Raw genomic sequence first — 18,972 nt, 5'->3', positions numbered from 1 at the left:
TGTCTCTGTCTCCTTCTGCAGGTGGGTTTTGTCTTCAGTGCTCTAGTTGCTTCAGTGTCTAGGTTGTTTATCATTCAGGATATTATCGTTACCTGTTAAAGTAACGTGAGATGGTTATTTCATCATGGGAATTCTTGGTTTCCTTTCTTGCCATATGCCTGCCTGCCCTGCAAGGCTCTGTGGTAGGGGAGATGCCACAGGTGAGGCTGAGTGGGTAGCGTAGCATCTTTTTAGGGTATGAAATTTTCAGGTCAGCAGTATCCAGGCATCTTCCTCTGAACTCAACAAGGAGGAGATTTTGGTGTCACTAAATGTAGGTAATGAGAGGCTCTTCAGCTCATTGCTGCAGCACCTGATAGGAGCAGCGTGCAGTGCAGGTATCAGAAGGTGCTTTTTCTCTCACTCATCTTAACAGTCTGCATCTGCAGCTGTCTTTGACATGCTTAGTCCAGTGGAAATACAGACAGATGCCTTCCACCTGGAACATCACTTATTCATGGCTTTGAATGCTAGATATTGCTTCTTCTGTACATGGAAAAGTTTGTAACCTTGCTGGCAGGAAAACTTTGGGAGTGCTGCTCTTTTTTTCTCTGTATTTTTCCCCCCAGAGTTCTTTTCCTAAGTCCCTCTACAAACATGAACAACTTATTTCATGCATTCCTGAGTTTACTTCCCCAGTGTGAAGCAGGGATTTGTAATACTTAAACAAGTTTTAATACAAAACTGTAGCCAAATTGAAAAAGTGCTGAAAAGATGCCATACATGGAGATCACAGGAAGTACACAAGCCTTCCAATGGCAAAATTCATTGTATTGGAAGATCTTGGACAGATCTGGTAGTTCTTCTTTTCATAGACCTTGCCCTGCTCTTGTCTGCTGTTCCTATTTTCAGGTAGAATCTGATATGAAAATCTGTAGCCTTCCTGGGCAAGCTCTACTTTCTTTCCCACATAGGCCCAGTACTCTGTGCCAAAGGGTCCTGTCCAGTATCTGTATGTTCTAGGCACTTCTATATTAAAAACACTTACGGATACCTTTTCTTTTTTGCAGTTTCCCGTGATTTGTTAACCACAGAAAGAGAGAGGCTGGCCAGACTAATAACACAAACATCTTTTGAAAAGAATTTAGCATTGTGCACAACAATGTTATGCAATAGTTTACTAGGTGGAGGTTTGAAGAGTAGATTCTCTAAAGGAAATTACAAGGGGAAAGCAGATTGTAGTTTCCCAATCTGGAAGTTGTCCAGGGAGTTCCCTGAGTCATGGAAAATCCATTGGGATTGCTTTAGTGGCTATGTTTCAGCATTACATCTTGTATAGAGAGCAACAGCTGGATGAGTTTGTTGGTCGGTGTAAAGTTGTTGACTTCTACAACAACAGTGAGAGAGAACTTTTGGATTACAAATGCTTAACCAAATAACAACAATTTGTAATTGCAATTAGGGGACAAATTTAGTCTGCAAAGAAAATGCTAATCCCTCTTATTCCTTTTGTTCTATTTTAAGAATGTTTCATATAACTTCATATTTAGAAGTGTTAGAGGAAAAAAGTTTCAGCTATTTTCTTAAGCCTGATGATGTCAGTGCAGTAGTTGCTGCTCTGATTATCAGTATTTGAGCAGTGAGACAGGACAGGGTGTGAGTGAGTAACCAAATACACTGTCATGCCTTCCTTTCAGTGTTTGTTTATGAAAATACTCAGTTTGTTAGGAAAAAGTATTGTGGAATTGCCCTCCACCTTACCCCAGAGGAGATGAGTGATACATCATATGTGGGTGTACGTGTAGTGATTCTGGATAGATCAGTAGTAAATACAGCTCATCTTCATTTACTGAAGTGAAAAGCAACAATTTGCAAAACAGGGGACTGCTAAGTCTGTTCTGTGGGCAATTGAAGGAGCCTGTGTTACATGCTGTCTAGTGACAACAGAGGACTAGTCTCTGTTAGAATTTAAAGCAGGTAAATTGAGCTACAGATTGATATTTTGCACTTGTGTAGAACAGGTTAACTTGATTCAGTTAAGTGGAGTTAGGGATGCATTCTGATCTTTGGTATGCACTACTGAATCTGAAGTAATTATTCTGAGAGCAACAAAAGAACTAAACCCAGCTCCCAGTTTCCTTTCTACCTGTCTAAACCTGAGCTGATGACAGAAATTGTGTTGATTTATTGGAGTTCCTTTTGGTTTACCCCTCTGTGGAAGAGCTGAGATTGAGCATGTGTCTGAGCACTGCAAACAGAACACGATAAGATGTTAATTTTGCTCCTGAATTTCTCCTGCGCTTTTACGTAATATTTTATCAGAGATTTAAATGTCAGCCAATCTGACTAACCCATGTTTTCCTGCATAGGCACATATGGCAAATAGAGTACACACAAGAGGATGAAGCTGGGAGGAATGGGTGGCACCGACACCCCCTAGAAATTCAGCATGCCTCTGGCACAGGGCCGCAGGAGCGATTCCCAGCCCACATTCTGTGGGTTGAGCCAGCACGACTGTGCTTGGGCAGGAAACGATCAGAGAGGTGTGTGCCTGTGTGCTTTGGCACAGTTCAAGCTGTGAATTGCTCCAGTATAGGAACCTCCTCTGAACTCATTAGTATTAAAGCAGAACAGAAGAGACTTTGTAGAGAGGGAGAGGGTGGGGAAGCCGGAAAGGTAGCAGTTTAGACAGACATCTCCTAATAACCTTTCCCACAACGACCTTCCCGTATAGGGTCTCATCTAAAGGACCTTAGCATGAAAAACAAACCCTGGCCCTGAGAAGGGAGAGGGAGGAAAAGGAAGGGAAATAAGGGGTGGGGAATGGCACTGTGCTGAAGCGGCAAATTTGTTGTTATTTGGTGTTTTAGATGATGATACTGAGAACTCTGTTTGAGAGAGGTGTCAATACTCTGCACGTAACCAGAATATGGAGGTAAAAGGGGTACTTAACTCCAGAGGGCTTGTCGTTTGTCATAGTGAAAAGACTTACCAAGCAGACATTGAACGGCTTCAGTTCTGTTCAGTGTTTGATTGATTGAGTAGTGGAGTAAAGGATATACCTATAAACTTTGCGGATGTCATTAGATTGGAAACCTGTGGATGTTAAAAGACAGGCTTAAAACAAGATGGAGAAACTGTGTGGGAAAGAGTGAACAGATAAAATGAATTTGTTATAGGAGCAAGTCAGAATGGGAAGCAGGAAGGTAGGCGCATTTCTTTGGAAAAGGAAGTAGGGATTATGGAAGATCATGGGTGAACATGAGTCATACTTTTTTTGTTTACTTAAAAAAATAAATTCATCATTTTCATGTGATACATAACTAGGAACGTGCTATGGAAAATGCATGAGGTAATTTCTGCATTTGCTTTTAGTAAGGTCTTGTCTGGAACACTGTTCACACTTTTGAACTTCAGGAAAGATGCACTTTGACCAGGAATAGCCTGGAAGTCAATTAGAAGGGGAATGAGAGGTCCAGAGGACATGACCTCAAGAGAGACTGAATGAACTGGTCTTGTCTGGCCTCAAGAAAGAAGACTGAGAAGGGGCATTACAACAGCTTTTAATAGACTTGAAAACTGTTATCAAGAGGAAGGAACAAATCTGCTAACTGTATCTGTGGTTGATAGGGCCGGAAGTAATAGGCTTAAATTGCAGCAGTGGGGATTTAGATTAGACAGAAGCCTGACTATTCAGTTTTCATCCCCATCCCTATCATTGGGCTTGTTCCAATTCACTGACACAGACATGCAGGCCATCTTAACAGAAATAGCAGTGATGACAGAACAATTTTTTGCTTTATTATCCTCATATGCCCACCCAAGAGGATATCCATGGAACTTCCCTTTTAGCTCTACCTGTATTATAGTCCTGCATATATGAGAATGTGTTATCTAAATTATGATCTCTCTGCAAACATCTGTGTGCATTGTTGTATAAACAGGCATTGGTTTTCCTCATTCTTTCTCTTTCTATTTGCCCTAGTAGCTTGTTGTCTAATGCATGTGCTTTGCCTGTGAAGGGCAAGAAAATGACCAGTAGACAGATGTTTCTAGTGGCCTCTGAAAGGAGACGGCCACTGTCAGCTTTGCTGGTTTTATGCGCTGGTATGCTGTCAAGCCATAGAGAGGAGTAGGAGTGAGACAGGATTTAGCTCTTCTCTGGGCAATTAACCAACAATTAAGGAACAAAAAAGGAAGCAGTACAGCAAAGGGGATGTTTGCAGGGTGGAGTTGTGGGGGGAATTAATTGACTTTTTGTTTGATAAAATTCTCTGCCAAAAAGCTGCATCTGTGATAGATGAAATTATTAGACTGAAGCTGAGTCATAAGAATGAACAACTTGTGTGTTGGCATCTTAGAAGAGGAGTATATTCTCCTGAACACTGACATCGGGTACTTTCTTCTTTCTTCTATTGTGGCTGAAAATTAAGAGATTCAAGCCTCTAACACAGAGGGTGTTTTAATGCTGCATCTTTTTTTAAAAAGCAAGTATTAGAAAGAGAATAATGGGAATCAAAGTCTCTTGTTTGTCTGCTTTTCTGGTTTATGTTCACATCTATGGCAGTAGCTGAAACAAAACGTATCTTCTTATGCTAGCTGTGTGAGAAACTCCTGTGAGCACAGTGTTTTCATTTTGTTCAAATGTTGCAATAAAGCATTGTAGATATGAGCAGATATGTGCTAGATATGTAGTTCTTGTGTACGTAAGCTACAAGTAGCATATGTATCTGCACATACGCTTACTGTACATGCAAAGACATGGAAAGACAGTGATGTTTTCTGGTGATACACGTAGTTCTTATTAATTGAGAGACTGACCAAATCGTTGCTCTGCATCTTCATGTGTAATTAATTCACACTGACTGTTTCTAACTACAAGGGTTAGGATGAGGTATCAGAAATTGACAGGGGAAGAGTTTTGCAGGGTTCTCTTGTTTGTTTTTTTGCGTGTGTGTTTATTTGTTTGTTTTTCTATGGATTACCAGAGGACTTGGGAGATATATTGGGTGTCCAAGTGGGTACTTCTGACTAGTTTGCTGCCTTGCACATGTGCTGGTTGTATAGGTGGCAGTGCTGCTGCCTACTGAAAAGAGCACGTGCTGACATTGACAGCTAGGGGCACAACCTTGAGAAGGGAGGAGTGGGAACCATTAGGTGCTTAAACAGATCTGATTCCCTCTTTCTTGATGGCTGCTTCAGTCACACCAGTGTGTGCATTTGGATATTCACATGCCTCTGAAACGCTTCTCCAGCTGGGGGGCTTTGCTGAGTGGTACTTTTGCACTGCTCTTTGCTCCAGTTTGCATGTGGATGTAGGCAGTTTATGCAGTCGAATGAACCTCATTTACTGAAAGGCAGGCTTTACTTTATTGATCTCAGTATTGGAAATGTGGGCTCTTCCAGAGGCTGCCTCTCGTCTGTCTGTCGGGTGAGTTGGATTGAACAAAGTAATGGAAGGAAAACAGTAGGGGAACAATCCTCTACTGTCCCCTGGAGGTGAACACAGTGACTAAATAGAGAAGATCTGTCTTATCTGAAAGTGTTTGTAGGTGATTTGAGAAGAGACTAAGATCTGAAAAATGATTTTTATTCACTCACTGCAGTGGTCTCTAAAGCAGCTTTTGGAACAGCTGCTCCTAGATTCTGCGATGAGAATGTGACTGTCTGTTCCTCCCTGCCTCCCTACATATTGGACAGATGGCTAGACCATGAGCCACCACACTGAACTATTTATTATTTGCTTATTTGCTTAGAGAGCATGGCACAGACAGTGTAATCTGCAGAGGAAAAAAAAAAAAAAAAAAGTGGGGTTCCTAAGTACCATTATTAATGCAAAAGTGAATCTCTCAGGCAGTATAAATCACATGCTAGCAGTGTGATCTTACTCAGTTCAGTTGTTAAAGCTGTAATGCTGGATTGGATGCTGTACTGTAAAGGCCTGTAGCGTGCTACTGACAACCCCCTCCCTGATCTCTTTCTACTGCTTTTCCTTCTTCTATAGTCCCAGAGATGTCAGAATCATTTATCTCATGTCAGCTTGAGTTGTACTTCGCCATTGATTAATCCACCAGCAGCTATTCCCTCACAGTGATTGCACAGAGAACGTGAACTTTACTCTGGGGCCTGGCAACAGATGCTGGATAGGATCCCATGATGTGTCACGTTCACTTTTTACTTCATACTAGATTTAAATAAATGCATCCAGTGCATAAGGCCATCAGCTCTACTGTGACACTTGGGAACTGCAGTACGGCCCTTCTTTTGGGGACACAGTGACAGACATCTATATAAATGACTTTGTTAGAACCTAAAGCAAGCAGTATTACATTATGTAAAGAATTTACTATTCTGGTAACAGTGTATTATACTTCACTTTTTAACTTGGGTGGGTTTGATGCTGTTAAGACACTGAGAGAATGATTGATGAAGTGGGTAAGGGAGAGTGCATTTGTGCACGACAGGAAAAAAGGGTAAAGGGGAATGAGAAAAAGGTTAGAGAGGGGTATAAAAGTAAAGGTATGTGTGTGCACAAGAAAGGAGAAAGAAGGAATGGTGATGTGAACAGGAAGCAGGATACATGTGGTGCGTTTAACTAGAATTCATGCAGTGCAAGGACATAACATAAAAATGAACATACTCTTGAACCTGCATTTTTGAGGTAGGTATGCAAGTGAGTTATTCAAATATAATGTCTTCAAATTATGCAGGTTTTCTAGAGCCTGTTTCTAAAGGCACCTTAGTATCATTCCTAATTGATCAGTTTTGTTCCCTATTTGATGATTCACAAAGAACTATCAAGGATAATACTGTTGTGACTGAGCAAGAGAAAAAAAAGCTGAGCAACAACGAATTTGCAAATATTAGTGTTGTCTCCCATCTTGAAAGGAACATTAACTCAAGTGAATCACAGAATTGGGTAGCTTTTTGAGATAGGGAGCAGTGCATTGTTTGACTGTCTACATTGTTTTTTTTCTGCAGCTTTGCACTTGCAGGGCTTTTGTGCAGCCCTCTGAAACTCCTGGTGCTGATCACAGGACAGATAACTGCTGCTCTCATTTGGTGTGTGTAGACATAAGTTTCCTTTTTTGATAACATTGGAGAGATTAACTTTTCTGTGGAGCTTGGCTAGTTTGTGCCATCTGTGAGTTTGGCTCCTGTGGTGCTTGTTGATGCTGGGACCAGGCTATCCTTTTGCTCGAGCGCTAATCCTCTGTTGATGAATGAAGCAGTGTGTTACAGCCACAGTCAGAATAAACAACTGTATGAACAGAAGTGGTGAATCCTATATGTGAATATATTATATCTCATGATTGGATTCAATTATATATAGTAATGATAGATTTCATGTAAAAGTTGTTACCTCTGTGCATGCTAAAAGGTTTACATTCTTTAACAATTCTGTGATAGTTGCCTGAATTTTTAGTAGGAAGAAAACAAAACAAAAAAAGAAAAAAAAAGGGAAAAAAAATAATACTTTCTGTATATCATAACATTCTCCCAATAATAAAAGAAGCCATTAAGTGTGAGGCTCAGGCTGAGATGTATGCTCAGAGAGAGCAACAGAAGGAAGAATGTTTTTTCATGAACATCATAAGCAAGAGACCTAAAGACAAAAATTAAAAATATAACTCAACTGTCCATAGCTGAAATTATAAGAACTTGATGGAACAAGACAGGTGTCCAGCTAAACATGAGAAAATAAAATCTCATGTGGGATATGTCCGTACTAATAAAATTACTGACTACAGTGAACAAAGCATATCATGCACAATTCTTTACCACGTCTTGCTAGAGATGCTATTTATAATTCATTGAACATTTACGATTTTAATGAGTTTTAGTGCAGATTTTGAGATTATAGTAAATTACAGCTGGGTTTCAGTTTCACAGAAATTTCTAATAGCTTGAAAAAAGGTTTTACTTGAAACCAAATGGGTGCTAGGAATTTACATGTTTCTTCTGGAAAGAGAATTCCAAGTATATTTAAACAGCAACAAAAATCAATCCTTATGATTTTTTTTTTTTGGTTAATTGTTTACTTTATTTATTATTTATTGGAGCAGCTGTTTGCCCTTAGTCACTGAGAAACTCCCTGAGTTTATAAGGATGTCTTGGTAGCCTGTGGAATTGGGCCAAGTAGAATGAGAAGGACCTTCAACTGAGGAAATCCCCTGTCTCTCTCGAAGGGTTCCTGGAGAACCAATTTTATGCTCTTGGTCTTCATCATTCTGACTTGCAGTGAAGATGCCCTGGGTTCCCAAAGCCCTGATACTCTATGTACTCATCATCTTGACCTTTCTGTCCTATTCCTTCTGTGGCTCCAACATTGGTATATTGAAAATGGCAAGTCTCACTGGGTCTCTCATTATTTTACTAAGTTTGCCTTTCAACCTAGTTCAATTTTTCCCTATTTAAATCCCATGATTTCTCTGAACCATACAAGTATTCATGCAAAACCTGGTGAACTACACTGATGAAGGATCAGCTGTTTCTTCACTCTGTTCCTCCTTTCCATAGAAGGCTGAATGGCAGAGATGTAAAGTACATCTCAATACAGAGGTCTTAGTAGGCATTAACGGTTCTCTGGAAGGGCCACTGTTCTATATTCCCAGACTATTCCTTCTTCTCTGTATGAAATTAATTTCACATCTATAAGAAAAACGCTGCCCAGTCTAGGTGAGACATGCCTTTCTTTTCAGCTCTTCTGGGGCTTTGGGTGATATCATTCTCAAGCTGATGGCTAGAAGCAGCAAATCCAGCTTTCACACTTGGATGAATGCTCCCAAAAACAAGGGACATAATGTGGTTTTAAATCCCACGAAATACTGCTTTATGTTTCCTGCCCATTCTTCGTTCTTTCTCTGTCTCTTATTTCCTTGGTTTGTGGCCATTTTGAATGGAGGCCATCTTCCCTTTTGTCCCAAAAACTAGGTTGGAAATATCAGAACCTCAAATCCAGCTCCAGTACATATTACATTTTTTATCATTGAAATTTAATCTGTCAGTAAAAAATGCTCACATGAAAGAGAAATTAACTCACTGTGTCCCTCTCTCAGTAAATAAAATAATATAGAAAGTTGATAAAGGAAAAAAATGTGAGAAGTATTAAGTGGATCTACTTTACGTTACCCTCAGGATAACCTGGCTAATGTCTTTTTAATCTGCTTCATGGGAACACTTGCAACTTTGAGTGTTTTTTAGAACCATAGTCTGAGATCCATTGTGCAGGGTCACGCTGACATGAATTGCTGAAACCAAGCCCTCCATGTAAGGCATGGCAGATTTATTATGTTTCTATTGGGAAAATGGGCACAGGTGGTAGAGGATGGTGTTCGCACCTTTTTGACCTCACTTGCTCTTCATGCGTGCTTCATGTGCTTTCAGTCACACCATACTGCCTTCCTCAACCTGGGTCTGACACCAGTCTTGATGACTGCATTCAGAGTCTGTAGTTTTCCACTTTCCTGCCAACCTTTGCAATTCCTTTCTACTTCAATACCTACTTGCTGTCACTAAACTAAGTCTAGCATCCGAAGTTCTACGTTTTGACAGATCTGCCTCTGTTGTCAGGCCAGTATCACCTATACATGAAGTAAATTGCCTTTCTGAAATTTATTCCATTCTTTCTGCAATGATTGCTTTGGAGGGAAACAGGAATAGGTTTCTTTATGCATTGTCTGTTAGGCTCCCAAGTCAGAACCTGATGCAAGATCTTCTTTCTTAGCTAGATGCAGCTGTTGCTTTTGCAGTCATCTCCTGTTTTTGAAGGGTCCTGGGGATTGGAAAGGGAGGAGAATTTGGAGGGTTCCAGAAGAAAGTTTCATATCTTTAATGTTTTACAGAATTTTTTTATTCTTCACAGAGTAAGATTTGATTAAGGATGTAGGTACAGTGACGTAGGATGTCGGTACAGTGGGGCATGTAGACCTTTTCAATTCCTCTTACAGCGTTCTTCCATGAAGTAGCATGCATTCTGAAGAGAATGCCTTACTTCAGGAAATGCTGTTGATGAGCTCAACTGATGCTTTGCATTCTGGAGAAGGTGTCTCTTTCCTGCTTCTGTTTGTTACCTGCCCACCTGACTGTGGGGTTAGAGCCTAGCATTTTGCCTCCTTGTGGAGACAAGCACTGGCTGTTTCATAAAGAAGAGCAGTCCATTCTTCTTCAGCCTTCTATGCTGTTTTGCAGTCAGGTTTGTTTCTGTCTGCATCTGAACACATTATGCTAGAATAAGCTAGAACATGACACTCTTCTAGCATACTCTACCCTCTTGAATCACGATGAAACAGGATGCAGATGCAATTTATTCCCACTGGATTTTTTGTTGCTACAAATAACCTTTCTAGCCTCCTGTCCTGAAAAGAATGTTCTCAAGATTGAATAGAAGTCACCTATACTACCCTATTGAAAGCAGAATGTTCCTTATGTCCCTAATGCTGCCAATGGGAATGTCCAGAAGCTAAGCTGCAGCATTCTGCCAACCAGGTGGTTCTAGGTTCTAGTCAGTATGAGTGCTTTTTTGATGAAGTGGTTGTCCTATACTATATTGGTTGGTATAATCATTTTTGAGGACAAAAGTCTAGCAGGTGGTCTGGTGGGCAAAACTGCTTTAAGAACCAAGCAGAATCAGTTAACATCTCAGCTTTCTTGTCCAGTGAATTCAACTTTATTATTTTTAAATTAGAAAAAAAAAAAAAAAAACTTAAAAAAAAAACAAACAAACCAAAAACCAAGGTGGCTAAGATCATTAAGCAGTTCAATAAAATACCGTAATTTTTCTAAGAATTTAGCTGAGGCCAGCCAGCTTTTTTCAGATGTGTATTCTGGCCCCTTTGGTGGTTCTTCCAAACCTTCCATTTCTGATTCCCTGTCTGCTCCTCCCTTCCCTCCCACATGCTTGACCTCCAACAGCATTCCTTTTCTTGTCTTAAGACCTTACATGTCGTTTCACTCTCCCTCTCTCCCCAAGAATGTGATCCTGGCCTGAGCTTTCTAATTGTGTGTAGCAAGGATAAAACTCCTTGCCTCGCTTGGCTGCCCCCTTGTTTGGAAATTCACCCTAAACATTTCCACATGGCTTACACTTTTTTTGCACAGTTAAAATTTTTCTTTACTCTTTTCCTTTAAGCTTTTTCTTGTTAAAAAAAAAAAAGAGAGAGAGAGAGAGAGAAAGAACTCCAGCTTCTTCTACCTTGGGCTGCTGGCACTGATCTCACCTTGTTACTGTTTGCATTTCTTTTGTACCTTTTTGCAGCTAAAATCTCTATGGGCTTTTAAATCTGTCAGCAGCCGCTACCAGGCTCAGTGTGCAATTTAGCTCACTGTTTTCACAAGTTTCCCAGCCCTGAAAGCTTTCCAAATGAACCATTGTTGGTCTGAGTTAAAGAGGTATTGTCTGTGCTTGGGTTAGGTTAGCATGGGTGCCAGAAGCTGTGTGTGTGATGTTCTTAGTGCTGCAAAGTCATCTAGATATCGAACCCTTGGATGTTTCCTTCTCCAAACACTTTCAAATAGAATCATAAAATCGTTTGAGCTGGAAGAGACCTTTAAAGGTTATCTGGTCCATCTCCCCTGCAATAGATAAGAAATAGGAAACCCTACCAAAACTGATTAATTGAAATGTCACTGGAAGTTTGTATTTTTATTGCTGTAACTCTAGTTTATATATCTTTTTCTGTCTCAGCTCATGCGGGGCACTTGCAGTGAAGACCATTCCTATTTGTTTAATTCCCATCAGCACCTGAGACTTCCAGCTGTGACCAGAGCTCTATTCTGGTCAGTGCTGAGTTCTCTGAGTACAGAGAACAAGTAGCACTCTCCACTTTGATGATTTAGAGAGACATGAATAGGAAGATAGACTGACATTGTCTACCTTTTACAGAAGAGACAGACAAGTAGTCTTCCACTGAACTCATTTTTTTTTAAGACTGAAATTGCTTGTTGTTTAACCTGATGTGAAGTCCTCTCATTCTGAACAGTTGATTGTCTTTTGCTGGGGCCTCTGTACTTCAGTGGACAAGTATAATGGTACTGAAACCTTTTTGGCCTGTAGGTTGCCGACGACATTACTGCCACTAAACCACTGTCTTTTGACCTTTGTTTAGAAGATACAGTGATTTCACTATTCTCATTCTAAATCATTGGCAGCCCATGGAAGAAACAAAAAGCTATTTATTTATTTTTTTGTTAGTCTCTGCCCATATGTTTCATGTACCTCAAATCTGTTGATGTTTTTAACTAGAAGACCAAGCTGATAATGCATGCTGGAAGAAAAGTGTACTGAATTTTTTGCCTTTCTCTAACTACTTTAAGGAGCATCACTGTCATGTAAGCCAGTACTTTGTGTTCGTAATTTCATCCCTTTCATGTGATCTTTTTCATCCCATACCAATCATAAGTAATGGCAGTCTGACTCTGCTGTTGTCTGGACTGCTCTATTTCCAAGTCGTGTCCTGACAGGGTAAACTTGGAATAGTGAGGCAAAAAGTGTGAAACCAATGGTCTTTGGGAGGCACTAAGTCCTCTGCATTTTGATTGAAGGTTAGGTAATGTACCTGATCCAGATTCCTCTTAATATATTAGAAATTACCAATGCAGCCACTGACTGTGTGTTTTTTTCTGTTTTTCTTTTTTGTGATCTCCAGGATGAATTGGATCTTACAGACAAGAACAGAGAGGCAATGTTTGCACTCCCTCCAGAGAAGAAATGGCAGATATACTGCAGCAAAAAGAAGGTATTACTATTGTCCTGATCAAAATAGCTCATGTATACATTATATGTGCGTGTATATCATTACTGATGCATATCCAGATGTGAAATACATGTTTATCCTATTTTCCACTATTTATCCACTATTCTCTCAAGAACATAATTAAGAGATTTAAGGATTTTTATTGACATGCATATACTTCTTCTGAGAATGTTGCACCATATTCATGTGTGATTTTTGAAGAATATGTCAATAAGTAGAAATCTTGTGCTTCCCCATACTGAATATTTTATGTGTTTCTTAGCAGAAATAAATGTTGTAGTGGAAAAAGCTTTAAGGAATTTTTAAAAACTTCTGTAGGATGCTCAGAATACAATTATTTCAGGATGGATTAAAATACATGAAGAATATTATAATTATATCTTAAAACCTGACTACAAATACTTCCAGAGCAATAGGAAATACTGTCTTGCATTATAAAGTGAAGGGTACTTGCTCCTGTCAGTATTTCTTCAGTCAAAGTTTTCAACTTTGGACAAATCAGTGAGAAGGCCAGAAGACAGGGAGCTGATACTTGGACACGATTTTTCTAATGAAATGTGCAATTAAGGTTTTTATTACTGCTGTGGAACTTGTACAAGACAATTCATGCAGGAGTAATATGGTGGAAATTTTTTGATGCTGTAGGGAAGAAACAGGTAGTTGGATAGAAAGATGGTGGATTCATAGGCTTTATTAACATGCATGTAATGCTGTGAGAGCACTGGTCTTTATATGTAGGTCTGCATAGCAGAAGCTGGAGGGGAAGGTTTAGACTTCTGTACTGAAGAAGGCAGATTGAAACCTTGATTATGATCCTTTTGCAATCATTGTTTGCTGCCACTCACATGCTTGTTTTGTGAGTCATTGAAAAACTTTGCTCTCTGAGAATACTAGCCTGACTTCTTTTCCCAGCATTAAATTAAAAATAGATTTAAAAAAATTTCAGCTTTCTTACCACATAATTAAATAAAATCCCCAATCAGGTGAGTATTTTGTATGTTTCTTGCTTTTTGTTGAGATGCATCACAGAGGGAGGTCAGTAGCATCAAATTACTTGCAGTGCCTCTGAACTAGCAATAATTAGTGAAGTGTATAAAAGTAGCCTAGGTTCAGTTGTGCTTGGTGCTCTTCACTCTTCTTCTTGCTATTGCATTGAGGTTGAGTGTGGAGGGAAGGTGAAGGCTGTTGTGATCCATGTCTGCTTTACATTTTTGCTGGCAGGCTCAGCTGGCTTTTTCAGCTCTGATGGGAGAGGATCTATTTGTAGCTGTCTTAAAGAACCACACATTCCACCTCTAGGACCAGTCAGCTTTGGCAGGAAGATTCAAGCTTTAATGTATTTAATATGTTGGTTGGATTCAGTACATTACACTTTTTTTTCTTTTCTTTTTTTTTCCCTTAAAGTAGCGGATTTGATATAAGAATCCTGAAGACCTCCGTAGTTAAAGGAGCTGCATACTGGAAAATCTTTATAATGCATTTATAGTGAAACCTCAGTTAGCTGAGCTCCAGCTATCCAAAATGATGTGCTAACTGGAACAGTATACTGTTGCCAGATGTCTATTCATTACATTGCAGATACTTTCAATTACTTGAAACCTTAACTGCCCAATGTTATTCATTGTTTCCCCTCACAGTCAGTCAAATGATCCCTGCTGACACATCTCTCTAGCCTACTACCTAATCCACCTATCATTACTGTTCTACAGTGACAGAAAAGTGTGCTGCAGGCTTCCCTGAAGAGGAAAGCTGTCTTTTCCCTGAAGAATTTGTAATCTAATTTTGGCCACAAAGAGCCTGATACCTCACTAGACAGAGCTCCATTAGCTATCCAGAGAGCTTTGTCTTGTCGATGCCAAGTCCTCTGCTTTCTGGGAAGTGAGGGCTCTGTGTCCACTCGGAGGAAAAGCTTAGTAAGGGGGCAAGAGCAAATGCTATGTATTAGAAGGTCAAAAAGTACAAGTTTAGGGAATTGTTCACATTCATTTATCTCAGATGTCTTTTCAAGTGTAAAAATAATGGAAGTTCAGAGCTTCTTGGTCTGCTCCAAAAGTGCAATATTAGTGTCTGTGTTAAGTAAAAAATGTCACCTGCAGGAATGAAGAGCACTCATCATTGTAGACACATTGTACTTTTATCGTGGCAGTTAAACTTCAGTTATAATCTTTCACGGCACTTGTTCCTGGAAGGACTTCCCTGTTGTGTTAGAATTCTCATTCCTTCTGTTTCTGATATTAAATCTTTCTAAAGAAATGCAGAGAGATGCATGTCTGTGCACTTAGTTGTATGCTGGGGATGAAGTTTGCCTATCAGAGTTTCCTGATACTCACGGGAGTCTCAGTTCTGGATGGAAATTTTGTGGTTGTGGGTGATGGCTACAGAGGAGTGTTCATATTGTATGACACAGTCATATTTCCTTTAGTCTCCTTTGGCCATTCTAGATTTGCATTTGAAAAAGTATTAAAACTGTATTCCTTATGATTTGATCTTAAAGAAGAAACTTCAGTTGGCAACTACTGTGACTGCTTCATCTCATCTGTTGAACAGCTATTTGTAAGGAATAAAGGTTGACTATTGGAAAATGTTAACCTGTTCTCAATCTCAGCTCTTACTCTACCTTGCCTTGAATCTGCTGAGTGCCTAAGGAGAGATAGTGAGTTGTCCTCATTTGCATCATAAAAATCGTTGGTCAGTCCTCATTGTGGCACCCCCAAACTCTACTCAAAGCACCATATTTAGAGTTAAACAAGTTGTGTTTTTTGATATTTTGTTGTTGCTGTTTATTTCAGGAAAAATTAGTAGCAAATCTCTTTCCAAAGTACAGTTAAACTGGAAATATTTCTATCATACAGCTTCTCTCCAAACAATCAAGCCATCTAAAAGTTCAATCCTAACAGCTGTGTTCAACTTTCCTATTTATTTATTTATTTATTTATTTAACTTTTCTGCTGTCATTGTGCTGTAGATCAGTTGCCCTGTCCTGTCACTATCAGGCAGTGTAAAAAGTTGGTCTCCCCTTAAGTACTGGAAGGCCACAGAGAGGTCTCCGTGGGCTTCTCTTTTCTGGGCTGTACAAGCCAAATTCCCTCAGCCATTCTTCATGGGAGAGGTGCTCCAGCCCTCTGATCATCTTCATGGTCATTCAGTTGACCTGCTCCAACAACTACTCAAATGACATCAGTCAAACTCAAGTAGTGGAGCAATAAGTGACATGCTGCAGCTTTCTGGAAATAGGTATTTATAACATCTTAAAAAGAGTGCACACACATAGGCATCTGGATGAGGAGCTATGAGATATGGTTTAGTAGCTTGTGGTAGCAATGGTAGTGGGAGGACAGTTGGACTAGATGATCTTATAGGTCCTTTACAACCTTGTGATTCTATGATTCCATAGTCCTCACGTCCTTTTTGTTTTATCAGAAGCAGATCAAGAGAAAGGCATCACTAGAACAGCCAAATGGTCTTAAACTAATTCCAATGAAAATGTATCTGATGCATATACTTTACCAGCCAATATGCAGAAAAGATTTCTTAATGAATTCATGACCTGCAATTATTCTTTTTTTATTATTTATCAATCACATTTTTCTCCTAACTGATGAATAAGAAAACTAGCAAAGTGAATGTGAGAAGGCAGGAACTTGTCTTTAAACTCTTTGATCTAAATTGTTCTGTAATTTCAGAGAACTTGTCATTACTGTGTTTATATATAAATGCATTTCTCTCTATCTGAAAAAAAGAATATGAAGTAGTAAATCTAGGGAAACACTATGGGAGTATTCTTACCATGTCATTCTCTCATGCTTCTTTCCTGTAGTGTATGTACATACCTTGGCTGCACATCATAAATTCCTTTTTTTTTCCTTTTTCTTTTTTCTTTTCAAGAAACAATCTCAAATATTTTTTGTTTAATCAGTATTCATTCTTTTACACTACCTTAGAAGATGGATAAGTTTGACATTCTTGTAGGAATGGATTTTGTGGTATGTCTGTACACGAGAGAGCTTAATGCGTGGGGCAGGAAAGATGGCATGGAAGGTACTTTTGTGCCATTACACCAGCACAGTTAGGCTGTATTCTAGGTGAGGAATGTCCCAGATGTCCTTCTAGAAAGCACTTAACTCTTCCACCAAGAAGCAACAGGTATCGCTGCAACACTTGATATTCAGTTCCCTTTTCCTGATGTGAGGCCTTAGTCTAGCTGTACATTAGGTTCCAAAATGCCCTTAGGAATCCTAGCTTTAGTCAAACTTTTTACAGCTCCTCTGAAGGCTTTTTAAAATGTTTGCAGTTCCATTTCACAAACTTCCAATTTGGTCCCATGCTGACTGTCTTAACATTAATTAGGATAATGTCTACATGTTTAGAGTTTTTCTGAGCTTTACCCTAGTGGTTTGTATTGTCAGCAAAATGTCACCATATAAAAAGTACAGCTTGATATCGTGCTTGATATAATACAAGGTACTTCTTTTCTCGTCTGCATGTCCAGGCATGCCTGCAGAGCACTAAACAAAATCCCCAGTTCAACACTAGCCTGTAACACTAATTGAAAGCTAGCTACAATTCCAGATTCCAGAGAATATATTTCACCCTGAAACTTGGATACATCTTCCTGTTAAAATTAAAAATATAAAAATGGACTCATGTATGTAATATCAATTCTTATACCACGTACACACATATATCTGTAATACTAACCTGTTGGAGGAATCTAAGCTACTTTTGCAGCTTTTGATATAATTACTTTAGTTTAGGGGGATGAAGAAAAAGAAAGATGCAAATATAAAAGCTAGAGTCCTTGCTTTTGGGGGAAACACTCAGTTGAACATAAAGTCCTCAATCTACTGCTTGTTCTTGGGTTGCTGTACTCTTTGTTTCTATACTATATAGTTTCAACTTGGCTAAGATGGGGGAGCAGTTATTTCTCAGCTAGATGTGAGCTGCTTGGACTTTTCTTCCAGAACCCTGAGGTATTTTCTATGCATTTAAATTTCATAGAGGCTCTAAGTCAGGAGACGGCATTGCATCTGTTGTGTTAAGATAGGAGCTCTTCAATTCTTGCTAAAGGAAAAGAATTTGAAGAAATACAAATTCTTTATAATACATGGAGATGTTCAGAGGAAGACAGATATTCCCTAAAGAAGAGAGAAAATGAATCTGCATCTGGTCTCATTTAGTGATGTGATATACCAGATGAAGATCACACCATTGTGTTGTCTGAGTATGAATTTTTGGTTTTGTATTGTCTGATGCAAGCTATGAAAGCCCTTTTGGGGTTCATCCTTTCTGTATAAAGAGTGCCAAGCACGTGGTTGTCTCATACTAAATGAAGTGGGTGGTTTGAAGTTGTATTGTTTTCAATTCTATCTTCTTGCACTATTTTTTTTCCTCTTTGAAATACTTCTTGTGTCTGTTATTGATTTGGAATATTAAATTGTTATGGTTATGGATTTATAGCTGTAAGGAGCATTTAATATGTCCCTTACAAATTCCCATCTTTAGAGCTGTTATTCCACATGCTGTATTTGGGAGTAGCAGACCATGAACACACAAGATGATTTTCTGCAGTATTTGAGAAGCCAATTGTAAGGAATCTGTTTGACAAAGCTTGGATGTGACTTCACGAGGGTTTTTCTCACGTCTTTGCATGAAATGTCTGTGGGAGAGGGGTGCTCCAACTCTCTCTTCCTCTGGAAAACAGAATAACACATCACACATGACAGGCTAAAAACAGGAGCAACTGATACACAGCAGGAGACTGAAGAGGTTGTATAGGACTTGGAGAGCCAAGTGAAAGTGCATTGCTAGCAAAATGATGAGAGTATCTTACGCATGAAGTGCAAAGCCTGATACATACATTGGAACTTGACAGTTGGAATTAATCTCAAGTTTTCCATGCATCAGATAACTGCTTCTGTTTCTACTGATTCTTCAGAAGTTCATGGCAAGCATTCAGCTTTTCAGTCAACATTTTGATTTAACTTGGTATTAAAACATTGACAAATGTTGACAAAGACCCAAATAACTTGATCTAGCTTTAAAATTAGCCCTACTTTGTGCTGGTCCCTTCTGCCTGAGGCCCTTTGCATCCTAAATTGTTCCTTGATTTTGTGAACTGACCATAAACCAAACTAAGAAAGCAGCTGCATGCCAACAGTAAGTCTCTGTGCAACCTACTGTCTTCTGTCTTACTGTGATGAGGCACATTCCTTAAAATATGCTTTAGCAGAAGTTATTT

The 18,972-nt window shown here is 39.3% G+C and overlaps 1 protein-coding gene across 7 annotated transcripts in view; it reads left to right on the top strand.

The window, feature by feature from the left end:
- DAAM2 (dishevelled associated activator of morphogenesis 2) overlaps positions 1-18,972 on the top strand; it is a 206,805-nt gene that overhangs the window by 103,869 nt on the left and 83,964 nt on the right. For all 7 annotated transcript variants that reach the window (XM_085219419.1, XM_085219418.1, XM_085219420.1 and 4 more), the window contains one exon: positions 12,627-12,716. In XM_085219419.1, the coding sequence (XP_085075545.1) occupies positions 12,627-12,716 (90 nt within the window). The remainder of the gene's footprint in view (positions 1-12,626; positions 12,717-18,972) is intronic.

The sequence above is a fragment of the Meleagris gallopavo genome, chromosome 2 (assembly GCF_905368555.1).
Source record: "Meleagris gallopavo chromosome 2, MGAL_WU_HG_1.1, whole genome shotgun sequence".
NCBI classification, from domain to species: Eukaryota; Metazoa; Chordata; class Aves; order Galliformes; family Phasianidae; genus Meleagris; species Meleagris gallopavo.
This window is presented reverse-complemented; position numbering and strand designations above follow the sequence as displayed.